The 19,290-nt window shown below is 50.3% G+C and overlaps 1 protein-coding gene across 1 annotated transcript in view; it reads right to left on the reverse strand.

The window, feature by feature from the left end:
- LOC144991230 (uncharacterized) overlaps positions 1 to 11,804 on the reverse strand; it is a 40,807-nt gene extending 29,003 nt beyond the window's left edge. The window contains exons 1-26 of the mRNA XM_078945349.1: positions 11,583 to 11,804; positions 11,211 to 11,249; positions 10,872 to 11,130; positions 10,679 to 10,793; positions 10,323 to 10,407; positions 10,131 to 10,237; positions 9,360 to 9,567; positions 9,145 to 9,270; positions 8,962 to 9,079; positions 8,556 to 8,694; positions 8,375 to 8,482; positions 8,026 to 8,095; positions 6,498 to 6,635; positions 6,263 to 6,427; positions 6,086 to 6,180; positions 5,894 to 6,020; positions 5,510 to 5,762; positions 5,080 to 5,129; positions 4,869 to 4,978; positions 4,641 to 4,792; positions 4,374 to 4,512; positions 4,062 to 4,172; positions 2,832 to 3,008; positions 2,480 to 2,719; positions 2,118 to 2,274; positions 1,907 to 2,035 (exon numbers count right to left, since the gene is read on the reverse strand). Of these exons, the coding sequence (XP_078801475.1) occupies positions 1,907 to 2,035; positions 2,118 to 2,274; positions 2,480 to 2,719; positions 2,832 to 3,008; positions 4,062 to 4,172; positions 4,374 to 4,512; positions 4,641 to 4,792; positions 4,869 to 4,978; positions 5,080 to 5,129; positions 5,510 to 5,762; positions 5,894 to 6,020; positions 6,086 to 6,180; positions 6,263 to 6,427; positions 6,498 to 6,635; positions 8,026 to 8,095; positions 8,375 to 8,482; positions 8,556 to 8,694; positions 8,962 to 9,079; positions 9,145 to 9,270; positions 9,360 to 9,567; positions 10,131 to 10,237; positions 10,323 to 10,407; positions 10,679 to 10,793; positions 10,872 to 11,130; positions 11,211 to 11,249; positions 11,583 to 11,658 (3,493 nt within the window). The 5' untranslated portion in view covers positions 11,659 to 11,804. The remainder of the gene's footprint in view (positions 1 to 1,906; positions 2,036 to 2,117; positions 2,275 to 2,479; positions 2,720 to 2,831; positions 3,009 to 4,061; positions 4,173 to 4,373; positions 4,513 to 4,640; positions 4,793 to 4,868; positions 4,979 to 5,079; positions 5,130 to 5,509; positions 5,763 to 5,893; positions 6,021 to 6,085; positions 6,181 to 6,262; positions 6,428 to 6,497; positions 6,636 to 8,025; positions 8,096 to 8,374; positions 8,483 to 8,555; positions 8,695 to 8,961; positions 9,080 to 9,144; positions 9,271 to 9,359; positions 9,568 to 10,130; positions 10,238 to 10,322; positions 10,408 to 10,678; positions 10,794 to 10,871; positions 11,131 to 11,210; positions 11,250 to 11,582) is intronic.
- Between the last annotated feature and the right edge of the window lie 7,486 nt (positions 11,805 to 19,290).

Here is a 19,290-nt window from a genome sequence, read left to right on the forward strand (position 1 = left end):
GCGCATTTGGAGGATCCAGAAGAGGATTCGGAGAATGTCCTATGGTCAGATGAAACCACACTAGAACTTTTTGGTAGGAAATCTTTTTGTCATGTTTGGAGGAGGAAGAATGCTGAGCTGCATCCAAAGAACACCAGACCTACTGTAACGCATGAGGGTGGAAGCATCATGCTTGGGGGCATTTTACAGCAAAGGGACCAGGACGACTGATCCATGTAAAGGAAAGAATGAATGGGACCATGTTTGGTCAGATTTAGAGTGAAAACCTCCTTCCATCAGTACTGAAGATGAAACGCGGCTGGGTCTTTCAACAGGACAACCATCCCAAACACCTGGGTAACAAGCATGTCAAAGCATTTCAAAGTCCTGGAGTGGCCCAACCAGTCTCCTAATCCTTAAGATCCTTAAGAAGGGGGGGGGGGGGGGGGGGGGGGTAAAATCATATAGCAACAAGTTGCTGGAAGTTTACAATCGTCAAAGCAAACTGTTCTACTCCTTCTCTTTAGATTCTTGCCCAACCGGCCAAAGCTCTCAGACCAGATGAAACTGAAGTTACAGTTTGTCCCCAATCATTCATTCTCCAGACTTTGTATCATTGAGCAGGTTCTTGTGGGCCACAGCTCTGAGTGTCTCTGTGCTGAATCTTCTTGCCTCTGACTCTTCTGTCCTTAGAAACACACAAGTCAGTCTGAAAGTTGGTTCATGGAATTTTCCCCAACAATTCTTGTTTAATGGAGCTTAAATAAATTAGGACGACTCTTTCTACTGCCAGACCATTTGAATCGTCTACCCCTGAACGGCTCTTTGGCCTCCTCTTCCTCCTTCTGACTAAAGGCCCGTTCACACCGGGACGAATTTCGCCGGCGATTTTCGCCGACGTTTAACGCCTCGTGACTAAACAAAGGGCCCCAATGAGAGTGTGCACACCGACGCGAAAAAACGCCACGCGTCAAAGCGTCAAAAAAAAAAAACGGCTCGGGTTCGTTTTTTTTTTTCGACGCGTCGCGTCGAAATCTACTCGACCAATGAGAACGGCGCTTTTGCACACGTGTCTGGAGCTTCTGAAGTTACAGTAAAACACAACTTGGGGGCGCTCAAACACAAAACTGCCTTGCTGAGCACACATACCAGCGAAGAAGACAGACGCCAAGTAGCGTCTACACTGCCGCGAAGAAATAATGACGGACATTCTAAAATATCCCCGAACCAAGTACCAGTTGGAGCTACTGATGCCTGAAATATTCATGTTTTCTTTGTATGATTCTGACAAGCGCGTAAATATTTGCTCTCTTCTTCTGAGTGAAAAGCGACTTTAAGAAGCGTAAAGTTGCGCAGCGCCACCTTGTGTACAGGAGTATTTCTGTTTTACATTAAGCACCATCTAATGTCAGGGAAGGAAATTGCATGTTCGCTCGGCTCATCGTCAGCGAAAATCGCCTGGGTGTGAACACAAAAAACGTGGCGAAAAACGCTGGCGAATAACGCCTGGCGAATATTCGTCCCGGTGTGTACGGGCCTTAACAATCGAACCCTTTCAATGCAAAAGCCCAGACACCCCCTTTGAGTCCCGCTCAGCTCCAGAGCAAATCCTTCTTCCACCTCCTTCAACTTGGATCTGAGTAGCACAACCGGTGGAAGGGAACTACTGACACACATGACTCCGCCCACATGTCACTCAGTCATCACATCAATCTGGTTTCCAAGGAAAGCTCTGCACTCCTAAGTGGCCTACCTGCTGTGTAAAGACCGCCATTTAGGCTCTAACATGCTGTTTTGGATTGTTCCTTTACAGCTATTAGCTCCTCTTCCTTTAATGTCTGGACTTGTGTTTTTACAGAATGACTGAGAAAACTGACATTAATGAACAGCTGAAGGTCTGGACATGAACCACCAAACAGATGTGTACCTTCCACATTGGTGATGGTCGTGGAACAGTTTCCTGAAGGATTCCTGCAGGTCTTCATGCAGTCAGCTCCACAGGCCTTGTAATGCCACTCACAGTCTCCAGGTGAGTTGTAGTAGTCGCAGAAGATCGCTGTACCACACAAAACAAAGTGTTTATTTTGGTTGAACCCCTGCACCTCAAAGTGTTTTGGTTGGATGTGGAGCAAACTCACGGCAAAGCTTGGGACTTCGCCAGCTAACGCACGCCCCGGCGGCACTGCAAGCCTTGGCATAGGCCGCCACAGCAGTGCAGAGACACTCGCAGTCCCCCCCGGTGTCACAAGCACAAGAGTCCCTCACACAAGAGTCAAAATATGGACCAGGGTCAACCTTCAACACAAAGTCACATCCGCTTTAGCAAAGCTGTCTGAATCCTGGAAATGTTAGACGTTGCTCCAGCTGGTGGATCCATTTTTTCTGACATGTTTGAACCCAGACAAAATAGCAGCTGGATGATCAGGAGGACCTGCTCGATCCATGTGGAAAGAAGCTCAGATATTTGACTTGAGAAAGAGCGTGTGGTTCTCAGAGGTACCTTTGAGTGGCAGATCTGAAAGGTGCTGCTGGTGATGATGCTGCACTGCTTCTGGGACCAGGCTGCTCGGTAGCGGTTGGAGGTACAGGGATCACTGAGGAGCTGGGCATTTGGGCAGCTGGACAAGACTTTCCAGCTGTTACCAAACTGGAGAACATCTGCCACCATCTCCTGAGAGCGCGTGGTAAAGTCATTCTTGCTGTTGCCATCATAGTTCCCACAGAGACCACACACTTGGCCCTAAGGAGCAGAGATCCATTGGTGTCTGATGAGGATCTTTGTCTGCTGCTGAGTCTCCACTCCCACATTTGGAAAGCATCCTTTCCACATTTTACCGGCCTCCTTGACTTACCTGAAAGCGCGGGCTGAGTGTGATGAACAGGCTGGTCTTTTGGTCCCACATGAGAACCAGTCCTGGTTTGATGGTCACCACCAGGTAAATGCCCATTTTTTGGACTTGAGCAGGAAGAACCTGCATGTCCCCCTTGATCACAAGGAAACTTTCATCTTTAAGCTGGAATTCATTCTCCTGTGGACGTCAAGATGAGAAGAAAGACACAATAAGCCAAAGTAGTTTCTTGGTAAAGAAAAAACATTTTGTTTGGAAACTTTGGGTCAACTGGGAGGGGCTTTGTTCAAAAGTGTTCAGGATCCATAAAGACTCAGTCATGAAGCTGAGAACCAAGTGGATTAACACTGCGGTTCACACCGAACGCGATTTGCGGCAGAGGCGACCAGGTTCAATGATGAGTGAATGTTATGGAGTGAGACGCCGCAGACGTGTCAGACACATCAGCGGGAGCGAAGCTGAATGATCTCATGAACCCAAAGATGGAGACGTGATCATTTCTGTTTCTGGAAAACCTGATCTCTTCCATGCATCATAAAATAGATAAACACAGACCTGTGTAGCTGTGATGCCGAAAAATATTAGCTGGAAGCTCCTCCCACATCCGGGCGGGCTGTCAAGCTTAAGGAACATATTTTTGGACAGAAGGGTCAGCGTTAGGTTAACCCGGGAGCGCCATCGGACAGGAATTTGCCGCGTGAATCGCGTTCCGTGTGGACGCAGCTTAAGAGAGTTCCTCGTGCTGTAAGCATCTGAATCCTCAGAACTAAACAGAACTTCAGATGGTTGTTTTCTTCCAAACCCCAAAATGTTTGATGCATCAAAGGTGAAGATTAGCTACTTTAACATTGGTCTTCATGTGATGTTGCCATGACAACTGCACAGATTTGAGGACCACTGTCCTACGTTAAAGACACAAACATCTCAGAAATGTTTTTGGGGGTTAGCGTGCAGGAAGAACATGTGGTGGAACATCTTGCTCCGTCTGTCACAGGCAGATGTTTGGCGCCTAAATGAGGAGAAGCTGAACGTTTTCTCTAGAGACACTCAAGTCTTCACGCATCAGCCTCACACAGGGAAAGCTGTGAGCGTTCTGTGACCTTTCCCCTACATGGAGACTGCCACCAGGACCCTCTAACTGGATCCCGTGCCCCATCTGGACTCGGGTTGTATGGATTCTGTCCATTTTGAAAGTGGGCGTGTCTGCGTTTGTGTCTGCAGAATGCTGTTTACCTCCAAATAGATCTTGATGGTCTTGGAGCAGGTGGTCCCGGTGGTTCCACAGGGGATGTTCTCCGTGACTATGGTGAAGCTCCCGTCGCCTTGGCCGGCGCTGCAGTGGTCCTGAGCGAGACACGCGATGGTTGATGACGTTCACGCACAGACAACGCGCCGCTTAATGTTTCAGACTCTGTTCTAATGAGAGGCCATCGCCGTCCGCCAGAGCTTCAGAGCAGCTCCAGACCAAAGCGGATGCTTCGGAACTGCTGCTAAAGACACAGCGGGGAGAATGGGCGGAGCTACATCAGGTAGGACACATCTTACCTGGAGCAGAGTGTATTCACACTGTCCACTGAAGTCGAACCTCTTCTCGTCAAACGTGACGTAGTGACCTTCTCCATAGATTCCACAGACGGCGTCACACTCGTTGTTGGTGCACGTGAACTTCCTTCCTGCGCATGAACTGTGGAGACACCAGAACACGTCCAGGTAAAAACCAGAACCCCCACATCATCTGCAACATGGCTGCTCTCCCGGCTTTGAAGAAGCACCCAGATCCACCGTGGGGGACGAGCCCTCTCAGGTACGCACCAGGTGTTGCAGTCCACAGTCAGAGTCTGCCCCGGCTGGTACACCTGGCCATTGTAGACGCAGGGACAGCTGGTCTCGTTGACGCAGCCCCCCGCTCCGTCCGACAGCAGGCCGTCCGGACACACGCACCCCGACGTGCAGCTCGGACTCACCTGGACAGGTGAGAGGGCGCAGTGAGCCCAACCTCTGCACGTGTGGGAGTGTAAACAGACTGAGAGAAGCTCTTACACAAGCCATGTCCGCTGTGCTGCAGCTCTTCTGGCACTCCGCCCCGGTGGCTCCGGGGGGCGCTGTGGAGCAGTCGAAGTACGTCATGGGAGCAGCACAGGAGGTGGGGGCTGGTTTCAGGAGAAGAAGCGATGGTCACCACCAGAAACTGATGTCAGAGAAAACATGAGCAAACGGAGGAAGAGGCAGCTTCTTCCTCACGGGAACCTACTCTGAGGTGGACTTCCTCCTGAGCAGCTCAGAGCTCCATTCCTGCAGACGCTGTGGGGGGGGGACAGGAACACGTTACACCTGGATCTGAGAGGGCCGCAGACTTACAGTCAACTTAATGCCACAGCCTTCATGTCAGAGAGCCCTTCACCAATCTGTGCCCCCCACCCGCCACCCAGCTACAGACTGTCCTGACAGCAAAGGCGCCTGAACCTGTCTGACCTCATCCAGGTAATGTTCCTATGATGTCATGCATCTGTGTGGGCGTGGCCAGAACAAATGTGGGGAACCAAATAATGTAGAGGAGGCCAGAAACATGAGGATCTCCGCATCAGCCTGACATGGGGGTGGATGCTGAGGGTGTGTGGTTCTGTTCTGGATGGGGGGGCCTGAGCGGATTGGGTGGTTTCTAAAAGAGCGTCGGCGGTTACCAGGTTGAACCGTCCCTGCTGACGGCCTGTCCAGATGGAATGATGGCGTCCTCAGCATAGCAGGGGCAGCTGGAGCTGCTCACACATTGGCCCTCCTCATTCATGTAGGTCCCGTCTGCGCAGCCGCAGCCGTCCACGGCGGCAAAACGGGCCCGGCACGAGTAATCCACCTGACTGAGTGAGCGGCAGGTACGACCGCAGCTGCTCATGTTGTAGGCGTAGACCGTTCCTTCGGGACATTCCCCAAACGTTCCTGTCAGGGAACAGAGGGGGGGGTTAGTGGCTCGGACAGGAGCAGGGGGGGGGGGGGGGGGGGCGTCTGGGGGCTCTGATGTGAGGTGCGGTCCCCCAACAGTTTGGGGCCCTGCCCGCCTTCAGACTCACCGCAGATGGTGTCCCTCCAGCCGCTGATGTGGACTCCGGCGGCGGAGCAGGCGTGCACGTACGAGGACACCGCCGCACACATGCAGTCCTCGCTTTTCTCGCAGGTACAGGTGTCGTACATGCAGTTCTGTGGGGAGACGGGGGTTAAACGCCAGCCGCTTCAGTCAGGAAGTGCTGAGCGTGCACGCCCACCTCCTTGTACACGGCGGGGCTGATGACGGAGTGGCACGCCGCAAACACCTCCTCTGGATCGCTGAGTTTGGAGCACCAGAACTGGGCGTAGCTCTCTGAGATACAGGCAGCAGGTGGAGAACGCAGGTGAGTGACATGCTGTGAGGGCGGGGGAGACGGGGCTGCGGCGGCTCCTACCGCGGCTGAAGTCCTGGCTGCAGGGGGGGCCGAAGCGCGCGCTGACGTCTGGACAGCTGGCTCTGGTCTTCCAGGAGTTGGCGAACGCCACAGCACTGCCCTCCACCAGGCCGCTGCCCACCCGGAAGTCGTCGCTCATCACGTTGTTGAAGTTTCCACACAGACCTGCAGACCACACACCTGAGGTCAAAGGGGGGGTCCCGGAGCACGGGCAACGCTTCAGGGGTCCACGTACCAGCGGTGCCTCCTCTGATGGAGGTGTCGGCTGAAATGAAGACCTGCATGAGGGGGGAGAGCTGCACCGTCACCGCGATGCCCACATCGGTGCTGATGAAGACGTAGAAGGAGGACGGCCGGAAGACGCTCAGCTGGGCTGTGAAGGTCAGAGACACGGAGGACGGCTCCTTCAGAAACCACTTTGGTTTTAGGCTCAAAAAGAACAATTCAGGAGGAAAAACGGATTTTCCCCTAAAAAAGAAAAAACCTTAAAGCTTTTTTTAAAAAACATTTCTGCCAATAAGATTGTTGAAACTGTCTGAAAATCTGCAGCAGAAGAAATGAAGCATTTCCAGAAACCAAAACAGGAAGCATTTCTGGAGAAATCCCCTTTTCATCGTCAGGATGGAGATAAAAAACCCTCACGCCTGCCAATCATCTCTGATGCCTGCTCCTACAGATCCCCGTCTGCTCGTCTGCTCGCCCTCAGCCTGCCCGTCTGCTCGTCTGCTCGCCCTCAGCCTGCCCGTCTGCCCGTCTGCTCGCCCTCAGCCTGCCCGTCTGCTCGTCTGCTCGCCCTCAGCCTGCCCGTCTGCTCGCCCTCAGCCTGCCCGTCTGCTCGTCTGCCCGCCCTCAGCCTGCCCGTCTGCCCGTCTGCTCGCCCTCAGCCTGCCCGTCTGCTCGTCTGCCCGCCGTCAGCCTGCCCGTCTGCTCATCTGCCCGCCCTCAGCCTGCCCGTCTGCTCGTCTGCTCGCCCTCAGCCTGCCCGTCTGCTCGTCTGCTCGCCCTCAGCCTGCTCGTCTGCTCGCCCTCAGTCTGCTCGTCTGCTCGCCCTCAGCCTGCTCGTCTGCTCGCCCTCAGTCTGCTCGTCTGCTCGCCCTCAGCCTGCCCGTCTGCTCGTCTGCTCGCCCTCAGCCTGGTCGTCTGCTCGCCCTCAGTCTGCTCGTCTGCTCGCCCTCAGCCTGCCCGTCTGCTCGTCTGCTCGCCCTCAGCCTGCTCGTCTGCTCGCCCTCAGCCTGCCCGTCTGGTCCAGCCTCCCCTCTCAGCTTCATGCTGCAGCTGCCACTGCCTGCTCTTTCTCTGCCTCACCATGTTGCCCCAAACGTCCCTGCACCCCTGAAATTCAGGAAGTGTTCCTGGAGACCCTTCTGGAGAGTCTTATTAAGATTGTGAAATCAAACGTCTGTGTGGTCCTGAGTTTTACCACGCTCCTATGAGCGTCCTTCTCCTTTCTCACCGCCGTGTCTGGAGCCACACCCCCTTCCATTCACTGTACCGACCTAACTCCGCCCCTCTCACTCTCCTCACTCCAGGAAGCTAAGCGTCTCCTGTCTTCATAGCACAGGCTGTCCTGAAACACTTTGTGACACATCCTGCTGTCCTGCTGCAAACGTGCAGAAATGATGCAGATCACTGAACGTGGAGGATCCCCAAGCGTCCGCAGACGGATCCGTCATGCCTCTGACTTCCCAGAGAACATGGTGGCTGCAGATGTTTGGAAGAAGGAACACAGGAAATGGAACTGCTCCGTTCGCCACAGAACTCACGTGTGAAAAGAGGAAGCTGGGAGAGAATCTTGTTGATGTAAACCTGTCCAGATGACTGGATGCTGATGACCTGTGAGTTGAAGACAGATGATGATGTTAGACTCCAGCGCCGGTCACATGACCCAAACACCTGGTGGTACCATGCAGACGTGACTGGAAAGAACGTAGTTAAGGAGATCTGAATAAACTCCAGTCTGATCTGTTTGGATCCCTAAAGCTCCCCATCCCAGAACCCCGACACCAACAACAAGAACCTTGCTGACGGGTTCTGGTTTGTCTGACAGCAGAACCGTCATTCAGACATGAACAGCAGCGGACTGAGGTGCGTCTGCAGGTGTGAGGGTCTTACCACCAAACTGTCCTTCAGGGCCAACGTCACGGCTCGGAGGCAGGTCCTGCTGTCGGTGAGACCGCACTTGACCAGGTCCGCCAGCACCGTGTACAAAGTCCCGTTACTCTGCAGCAACACACAGAACCCTTCAGAACCTGACGGACCGTCAATCTGCCGGCTCCAACATACAGATGCAGACCTTAGCCAGAACGTAGGAGCAGTCTCCATGGAAGGTGAAGACCTTTCCATCAAAGGTGTTGATGTGGGCCCCTCCCTCCACAGAGCAGGTTCCGGGGCAGTTCTCCTCTGAGCAGGTCCAATGTCCGCCCTCACAAACGCTGCCGCCAAACAAACAGTTACTGAGCGTCAGCGATGCTCCAGCTGGTTGGATTTTTGGGGGCATATGGTCTGAGACTCAATTGGTCCCTGGGAATCAAACCCAGGATTCCTGCATGACAGTCCTACACCCAACATGCAACCACCTGACAACCTCAGACCAAGCTCAGTCCCATCAAAAGGGACCCTACTTCAAAATGAAAGGTCACATGACCTCATGTCCTACTGTCACAGGTTCCCCTCCTCCACAAAGTACCGCCAAGTCTTACCAGGACCGGCAGCCCAGCGTGTAGGACTCTCCGGACTGGTAGATGTTGTCGTCGTGCACACACGGACACTCCACTACTGGGATGCAGCCGCTGTCACGGATGTCGTCCCACACCGTTCCTGGGGGGGGCGCAGTGATCAGCTTTCACCTTCACAGGCGGGGGACTGTGTGGGGGCTGACGTACCGGCGGGGCAGCTGCAGCCGTCGTGGCAGTGAGCGTCGCATGTCTGGCTGGCCTGAGGGTTGGAGCAGCTGTCCGGACACAGACTGCTGCACTCCACAAACTCCATGTTGGAGGGACACTCTTCGTCTGGAAAAGACGGCACAGTTTCAGCGCTGAAGCTCGGCTGTGTGTGTGTGTGCGCATGCACGTGTGTGTGTGCACGTGTGCTTTCCTACAGCAGAAGCTCTCGTTCCTCCACTGCAGAGGCCGGCCGTCCGCATGAACACACTGCCGCGAGAACTCGGACACGGTCTTGCAGAGGACGGGTTGTGTGTTGTTGGAGACGCACATGTCGGACGCGCAGGCCTGGACGAAGGCGTCCACGTCCAGAAGGTTCTGGCAGCTGCTGAATGGAGCGCTGGAGAAGATCTGCTGGCAGAGAGGCTGAGGAGAAAGATTCATGGTTGATTAGAGTCTTTGGCTCCGTCAAGGACCAGATGAAGAACCTCCCAGAACACCACCAGAACAACGGTCCACCTTTAGACTCAGGATGTTCCCTGAAGACGATCCAGAGGTTTTACTCTGCCAAACAGCAACTTTTTTCACTTGGTTTGGATGCTGTCGGGTAACTGGGTTACCATGACAACAGAGTTCAGGTCAGCTGACGTGGATTCAGAGGCAGACGTCTCTCGTCTTTCAAAGGGAGATAATAACCAACGTATTGCTGTCGTGGACTCGAACCTGTGGATTCCTCTGCAGAACCGTGATGAGGAAACGTTTTGGCCTTTTGTTTTGAAGGTACTGTTGCTACTGTTAACTCCCACAATGCTCAGCGCCTGTGTTGCACGCGTGCATGCTTTGAAGCCCATGAAACCCGACAAAGGTCCTGTTGCTGTCGCAGACGTGCTCAAACCCACATATGTGATCTCTGCAGCTGCCTTGATACTCCGGTAAGACTGACTGGGTGAACTGGTCTCGGGTCATTGGTGTGTCTACGGCGTAATCACCTCATCCCCGCAGCTCTGGACTGGACTGAGCTCTGGCTCCAAACACGTCTCCGTGGGGCCGTTCACCTTGTAGGTCTCAGCAAAGTCCGCCACGCTAAGCGGGGATCCTACAGAGCAGCACAGGGAGAGGAAGCATGACTCAGCCTGAAACCAGGAAGTAGACCACATCATCCACGCGGCTGCAAAACTCACCGTCTCTCGTAAAGTCATCAGCGATACCATCAAAGTTCCCGCACAGGCCGCAAATCTGGTTCTGGTATTTCTGGTCCAGTTCAATCTGTGGAGACGGAAGGGATTACGTTGTCATGGAAACGCAGTGAACGTATTCTGTCAGGATGGAGGTCATGTGACCCGTTGGATTTAGTTTTGTGTGTCTGTAATGCTGAGAGCATCTGAACTAAAATCACTTTGGACTTTTCAGGGGCTTGAATACATAACAAAGTTCCAAACTATGTCAGGACTTCACATGGTTACCACGGCAACAGTATTGTGAGAGCTCCGTGTGTCTCCGTCCTCTGGAGACACAGAGACACCTGAGACCTTCTTACATCCAGAGAGTCGTCCAGGTTCCACACAGCTTTGACCCCAAGCTTGGCTTCGATGAAGATGCTGGAGGAAGATCTCCTGATGGTCACGCCGAAGGAGATGTGCGGCAGAGACACCCTGCAGCAGACCAGCAGACAGTTTCAGGGTCTTCAGCTGCTTTCAGGACCACGCAGGACTCTGCGGGTTCGGACTCACGTCGTTCCGTCCACGACCACAGAGCTGTCGGACACCTCCACCACAGAACCTTCCAGCTTCATGACAATGGTGCTGATGGTTGGGGCCCCGCCCACCACGCGGCGCCTCATCTGGATGATGAAGCTCTCGTAGCTTCCGCCACACTGAGATGCCAGGATGTGGTTGCAGGTGGAGGGCAGCTGGAAGAACTCCCCATCGAAGGTCTTGAAGTGGTGGTGCCCCCACGTAGTGCAGACCCGCCCGATGTGGGAGGCGTTGGCTTCAGGACCACAAGACGGGAAGATCAGACCAGGACGTTTGAGGACTCAACAGGCGGCTTTCATGACTTTGAGCTTTTACCTGAATTCATGTTCGTCAGCAGAGGAGGGGCGCTTGTTACTACGGCAACCAGAGGAAAGAAGCCAGAGTTAAAGTCAGGATCCCGTTAGGAGCTTCTTCTCCTCAGTCTTTGCTTCTCTTCTTCTTTCTCAGTTTTAGTTCAATTAGATTTTCTGTTTTCACATCTTGTTAGAAAAATATTTTTACAGTTGAGAGAATTTATTGCAACACAGAAAAACTGATTTGAGAAAATTCTCAACATTTCTTTCTTTCCTTTACAGAAGCTGTGTGCAGAGACTGGAACTGTCGTCAGCTGGAAGCAGACGGAGGCCGATGGCGATGATGATGATGTCATGGCGGCGGCAGCTGTAGGGGTTCTCAGGTGAGTCTTACCGTTCTGGGAGAAGGAGGCGTCCTGCAGCTTCAGGAGGAAGAACCACAGCAGCAGCCGAGGTCCGGATGCAGCCATGTTGGCCCGATGGAAGACTCGCTTTGGGAGCCCAGCCGCAGGTTCAGTCCTTTTATACACGTTCAGGTGGAGTCGCGGCGGATCACTGCGTGTTTACTCGGCAAACAAGGAGGCGGCCGCATGGAGCGCTTTCACCGCCTCACTGATGGAACCCAAACTTTACTTCAGCCAAGACAGAAAAGCTGAAAAAAGGCCCAACTATAACATGATGAAGGCTGCAAGAACAGCTGCTGCTGAACCGGAGCAGGAAGGTCGGCGCCGGCGCAGCAGAACCTTTCGTCTGCAGGGTTCTGCTGGGTTCCTCAGGTTTCCTGAGCTAGAATGGGTGCTGGACCTCCACCCGTCTGCTGGAACCCCCTCCCTGTTTCAGGCAGACACCCAGAGAAATCTAGAACAATCCAGAAGCATTGATCACCAGATCACAGTCGTAGTTGGTAAATGGCGCCTTTCTACCTACAAGGACAAAGCGCTTTACAGTCACAGACCCATTCACACACTCACACACACTCACACACTCACACACACACACATTCACACACACACACACACATTCACACACACATTCACTCACACATTCACACACACACACACATTCACTCACACATTCACACACACATTCACACACACATTCACACATTCACTCACACATTCACTCACACATTCACACACACATTCACTCACACATTCACACACACATTCACACACACATTCACACACACACACACACACACGCATTCACTCACACACACACACACTCACGCATTCACACACATTCACTCACACATTCACACACACATTCACTCACACATTCACACACACATTCACTCACACATTCACACACACATTCACTCACACATTCACACACCCATTCACACACATTCACACACACATTCACACACATTCACACACACACACATTCACACACACATTCACACACACACACATTCACACACACACACATTCACACACACACACACACACACTCACACATTCACACACACACACACTCACACACACACACACTCACACACCCACACTCACACATTCACACACACACACACACATTCACACACACATTCACACACACATTCACACACACACACACATTCACTCACACACTCACACACACATTCATAGCTGACGCTCGTCCACCTCAGAGGTCAGACTCTAACTGCTGACCGACTGGATCCAATGGATCAACTGAACAAACATGATCCCGGTAGAACATGACTGTTTGGACCCGAGCAGGATGATGACTCTGGAGGACCAGGACCAGACACCACAGGAACCAGAACCCCCCGTACAGACTCCATGATGGGACGGCGCGTTTGTCTGGTTGATGCACACAGAGCCACATTGTTCTCAGGTAAGCCGCAGGTGTTTCTCTAAGGAGGGCCTGCGTTCACATGAAGTTCTCCCCAGGAGGGACGGCTCCATGACTCAGCCCGTTCCAGGATGTCCGTCCTGGATTCGCTTCAGAAGAGATTTACAGATAAGAGGTCACGACCTGCTGAATGTCAGAACCTCTGGTTCAGGGACTTTCAGGGACTGGGGTCTCTGAAGACGACCATGAACCGGAACGATGAAGACGAGGATTTACTGCTATGAACAAGTCGACCATGAACTACTGAAGAGGTTTCGGGGGGGTCCTCACTCTTGGTGGGATCAGTTTCCTCTTTGATCCTGTTTTGCAGTTGTGTCCTCTTTATGTTCTGCAGTCCGGAATGAAATGAAGGGATGTAGAAGTTCTGGTTTGGTTCTGACACAGCGCTTTTCCAGCTTCTCCAAAGTTCTCCACGGTCCTGTTCACATGTTCTCACAGCCACGGATCCCTGGGACCAATGGGGGGTCACTTCAGTGCATGAGGGCAGAGAAGGAAAGTGCCAGAAATGGGAGGCTGTTGGAGGCAGCCAGACTCTGGGTCCAGTTTCTCTGTAGAACCAAAGTTCTGTGAACCGTTCAAACCTCTGACCTCTTCTTTCCTCACAAATCAACTTCAGGTTCTAAACCCAACTAAGTTTCATGATTTTGGACCAGAGGTTTAGATGTCTGTGTAAACCATCAGAACCTCCTGGGGCTCGGTCGGGTTAGATTTTCAAACACGATCGGTTCTGAGTCAAAGCTGCCTCAGTGGATCAGCTTAAATTGAGTCCACATCATTGTTTGTCATGGAGTTTTCCTTTCTCCTCCCGCTTCTTTGTACTGATCCAGCTTCCTGCTCAATGCCGGGTGACCCCGCCCACCCTGAAGGACTTGTGGCGCCGTGATTGCGTAACTCTCTGTGTCTTCTTGGTCTCAGCTGTGACCTTCAGGTCCAAATTCCTGAGCAAACACTCAGAGTTTGGAGGTAAACAGAAAGCCGGATGTGGATTAACTCAAGTCCAGGTCCTGAGGCCTGGCTCTTCAGACCAGCCAAAGGTCACGCTGACCTGGAAAGACCTTCAGTCAAGACCTAATAATTATCTGGGGGGTTCAAACCAAGGTCTGGACTATGAGAAAATGAGTCCATGAAGATGTGGGTACAGAACAGAACATCTATCATCCATCCATCATCCATCCATCCATCTATCATCCATCCATCTATCATCCATCCATCATCCATCTATCATCCATCCATCTATCATCCATCCATCAATCATCCATTCATCATCCATCCATCTATCATCCATCTATCATCCATCCATCCATCATCCATCCATCATCCATCCATCCATCAATCATCCATCCATCATCCATCCATCTATCATCCATCTATCATCCATCCATCATCCATCCATCTATCATCCATCCATCATCCATCCATCCATCATCCATCCATCATCCATCCATCATCCATCCATCCATCAATCATCCATCCATCATCCATCCATCTATCATCCATCTATCATCCATCCATCATCCATCCATCCATCAATCATCCATCCATCATCCATCCATCTATCATCCATCCATCCATCATCCATCCATCATCCATCCATCATCCATCAATCATCCATCCATCATCCATCCATCTATCATCCATCTATCATCCATCCATCATCCATCCATCTATCATCCATCCATCATCCATCCATCTATCATCCATCCATCCATCATCCATCCATCATCCATCCATCTATCATCCATCCATCCATCCATCCATCCATCATCCATCTATCATCCATCCATCATCCATCCATCCATCATCCATCATCCATCCATCATCCATCCATCGATCTATCATCCATCCATCATCCATCAATCCATCATCCAACTATCATCCATCCATCCATCATCCATCCATCGATCTATCATCCATCCATCCATCCATCATCCATCTATCATCCATCCATCATCCATCCATCCATCAATCATCCATCCATCTATCATCCATCCATCCATCATCCATCCATCATCCATCCATCATCCATCCATCGATCTATCATCCATCCATCTATCATCCATCCATCCATCAATCCATCATCCAACTATCATCCATCCATCCATCATCCATCCATCTATCATCCATCCATCTATCATCCATCCATCCATCATTCATCTATCATCCATCCATCCATCTATCATCCATCATCCATCCATCTATCATCCATCCATCCATCCATCCATCCATCATCCATCTATCATCCATCTATCATCCATCCATCAATCATCCATCCATTCATCTATCATCCATCCATCCATCATCCATCTATCATCCATCCATCCATCATCCATCCATCAATCATCCATCCATCCGTCATCCATCCATCATCCATCCATCTATCATCCGTCCATCATCCATCCATCAATCATCCATCCATCCATCCATCTATCATCCATCCATCATCCATCCATCCATCAATCATCCATCCATCTATTATCCATCATCCATCCATCATCCATCCATCATCCATCCATCCATCTATCATCCATCCATCCATCATCCATCCATCTATCATCCATCCATCCATCAGTCATCCATCCATCATGCATCCATCTATCATCCATCCATCCATCTATCATCCATCAATCATCCATCCATTCATTTATCATCCATCCATCCATCATCCATCTATCATCCATCCATCCATCATCCATCTATCATCCATCAATCATCAATCCATCCGTCATCCATCCATTATCCATCCATCAATCATCCATCCATCCATCTATCATCCATCTATCATCCATCTATCTATCATCCATACATCATCCATCCATCCATCTATCATCCATCTATCTATCATCCATACATCATCCATCCATCTATCATCCATCCATCTATCATCCATCCATCATCCATCCATCCATCCATCTATCATCCATCCATCCATCCATCTATCATCCATCTATCTATCATCCATCCATCCATCTATCCATCCATCCATCCATCCATCCATCCATCTATCATCCATCCATCCATCCATCCATCATCCATCCATCCATCCATCTATCATCCATACATCATCCATCCATCTATCATCCATCCATCATCCATCCATCCATCTATCATCCATCCATCATCCATCCATCTATCATCCATCCATCATCCATCCATCTATCATCCATCCATCATCCATCCATCCATCTATCATCCATCTATCTATCATCCATACATCATCCATCCATCTATCATCCATCCATCTATCATCCATCCATCATCCATCCATCCATCCATCTATCATCCATCCATCCATCTATCATCCATCTATCTATCATCCATCCATCCATCCATCCATCCATCCATCTATCATCCATCCATCCATCAATCATCCATCCATCCATCCATCCATCTATCATCCATACATCATCCATCCATCATCCATCTATCATCCATCCATCATCCATCCATCCATCATCCATCTATCATCCATCCATCTATCATCCATCCATCCATCTATCATCCATCCATCCATCCATCTATCATCCATCCATCCATCTATCATCCATCATCCATCTATCATCCATCCATCTATCATCCATCCATCTATCATCCATCCATCTATCATCCATCCATCATCCATCCATCTATCATCCATCCATCTATCATCCATCCATCATCCATCCATCTATCATCCATCCATCTATCATCCATCCATCCATCTATCATCCATCCATCATCCATCCATCTATCATCCATCCATCATCCATCCATCTATCATCCATCCATCATCCATCCATCTATCATCCATCCATCTATCATCCATCCATCATCCATCCATCTATCATCCATCCATCTATCATCCATCCATCATCCATCCATCTATCATCCATCTATCATCCATCCATCTATCATCCATCCATCATCCATCCATCTATCATCCATCCATCATCCATCCATCTATCATCCATCCATCATCCATCCATCTATCATCCATCCATCTATCATCCATCCATCATCCATCCATCTATCATCCATCTATCATCCATCCATCATCCATCCATCTATCATCCATCCATCTATCATCCATCCATCATCATCCATCCATCTATCATCCATCCATCTATCATCCATCCATCTATCATCCATCCATCTAACATCCATCCATCTATCATCCATCTATCATCCATCATCCATCCATCTATCATCCATCCATCATCCATCCATCATCCATCCATCTATCATCCATCCATCATCCATCTATCATCCATCCATCCATCTATCATCCATCAATCATCCATCTATCATCCATCATCCATCCATCATCCATCTATCATCCATCCATCTATCATCCATCCATCCATCTATCATCCATCTATCATCCATCCATCCATCTATCATCCATCCATCATCCATCCATCTATCATCCATCCATCATCCATCCATCTATCATCCATCCATCTATCATCCATCCATCATCCATCCATCATCCATCCATCTATCATCCATCCATCATCCATCCATCTATCATCCATCCATCTATCATCCATCTATCATCCATCTATCATCCATCCATCTATCATCCATCCATCATCCATCCATCTATCATCCATCCATCTATCATCCATCTATCATCCATCCATCTATCATCCATCCATCATCCATCCATCTATCATCCATCCATCTATCATCCATCCATCATCCATCCATCTATCATCCATCTATCATCCATCCATCTATCATCCATCCATCATCCATCCATCTATCATCCATCCATCATCCATCCATCTATCATCCATCCATCATCCATCCATCTATCATCCATCCATCTATCATCCATCCATCATCCATCCATCTATCATCCATCTATCATCCATCCATCATCCATCCATCTATCATCCATCCATCTATCATCCATCCATCATCCATCCATCCATCATCCATCCATCTATCATCCATCCATCTATCATCCATCCATCATCCATCCATCTAACATCCATCCATCTATCATCCATCTATCATCCATCATCCATCCATCTATCATCCATCCATCATCCATCCATCATCCATCCATCTATCATCCATCCATCATCCATCTATCATCCATCCATCCATCTATCATCCATCAATCATCCATCTATCATCCATCATCCATCCATCATCCATCTATCATCCATCCATCTATCATCCATCCATCCATCTATCATCCATCTATCATCCATCCATCCATCTATCATCCATCCATCATCCATCCATCTATCATCCATCCATCATCCATCCATCTATCATCCATCCATCTATCATCCATCCATCATCCATCCATCATCCATCCATCTATCATCCATCCATCATCCATCCATCTATCATCCATCCATCTATCATCCATCTATCATCCATCTATCATCTATCCATCTATCATCCATCCATCATCCATCTATCATCCATCTATCATCCATCATCCATCCATCATCCATCTATCATCCATCCATCTATCATCCATCCATCCATCTTTCATCCATCTATCATCCATCCACAGAGCACTCAGTAAGGCTCCCAGGACCCCATCCTCCCAGAGCGCCCTCCACAGGACACCATGGGGGACGCGGTCCAAACCACTTCCACTTAGGCTGCATTTACACTGCAGTTCTTGATCCCCATATCCGATTTTCTGACTATATCCGATTTTTTTGACGACCCGCTTACATCATCTTTAAAAGTGACCCGTATCCGATTTTTGCATTGACACTATCCAATGCTGAAACTATCAAACGTAGACGTTCTGAGGACTACGTAGCAGCATTTCGGCCTTCCGCGGACCTCCTTCGGACTTTTGTGACTGCGGTTGTCATGGAGTCAACGCAGCGACGGACGGAGGCGTTGCCCTGGGCGCTCCAGAGGGGAGAGGAAAAAGGAGGGCTGCTCGGCTCTCTCTGAGTTTTGAATGAGGACGGGTTTGCAGACGTGCTGTACTAATAGTTTGATCCAAGTGTTGAACCTTTCCTGCGCGATGACTTCTCTTTTCCGACCGTGGTCAGAAACACACGGGAGATTTTCTCCAGGTCCGAAGGCGGATTCTCCTTCGGGGTTCACTTTCCCGTCAGGAAAGACTCCAAAACGTTTGGGGGAGACACCTTATTTTTAATTTACGGTTCTCCGACACTCCCCCGCTCCGCGCTCACACCCCCTCTCCTCTCCTCACACACACACACACACACACACACCACGCCCGATCCCCATCATACACGCCCCCACTCAGCAACAACACAAGCAAA

The sequence above is a fragment of the Oryzias latipes genome, chromosome 3 (assembly GCF_053564925.1).
Source record: "Oryzias latipes strain Hd-rR chromosome 3, Olatipes_Hd-rR_3.1".
In the NCBI taxonomy this organism is placed as follows: domain Eukaryota; kingdom Metazoa; phylum Chordata; class Actinopteri; order Beloniformes; family Adrianichthyidae; genus Oryzias; species Oryzias latipes.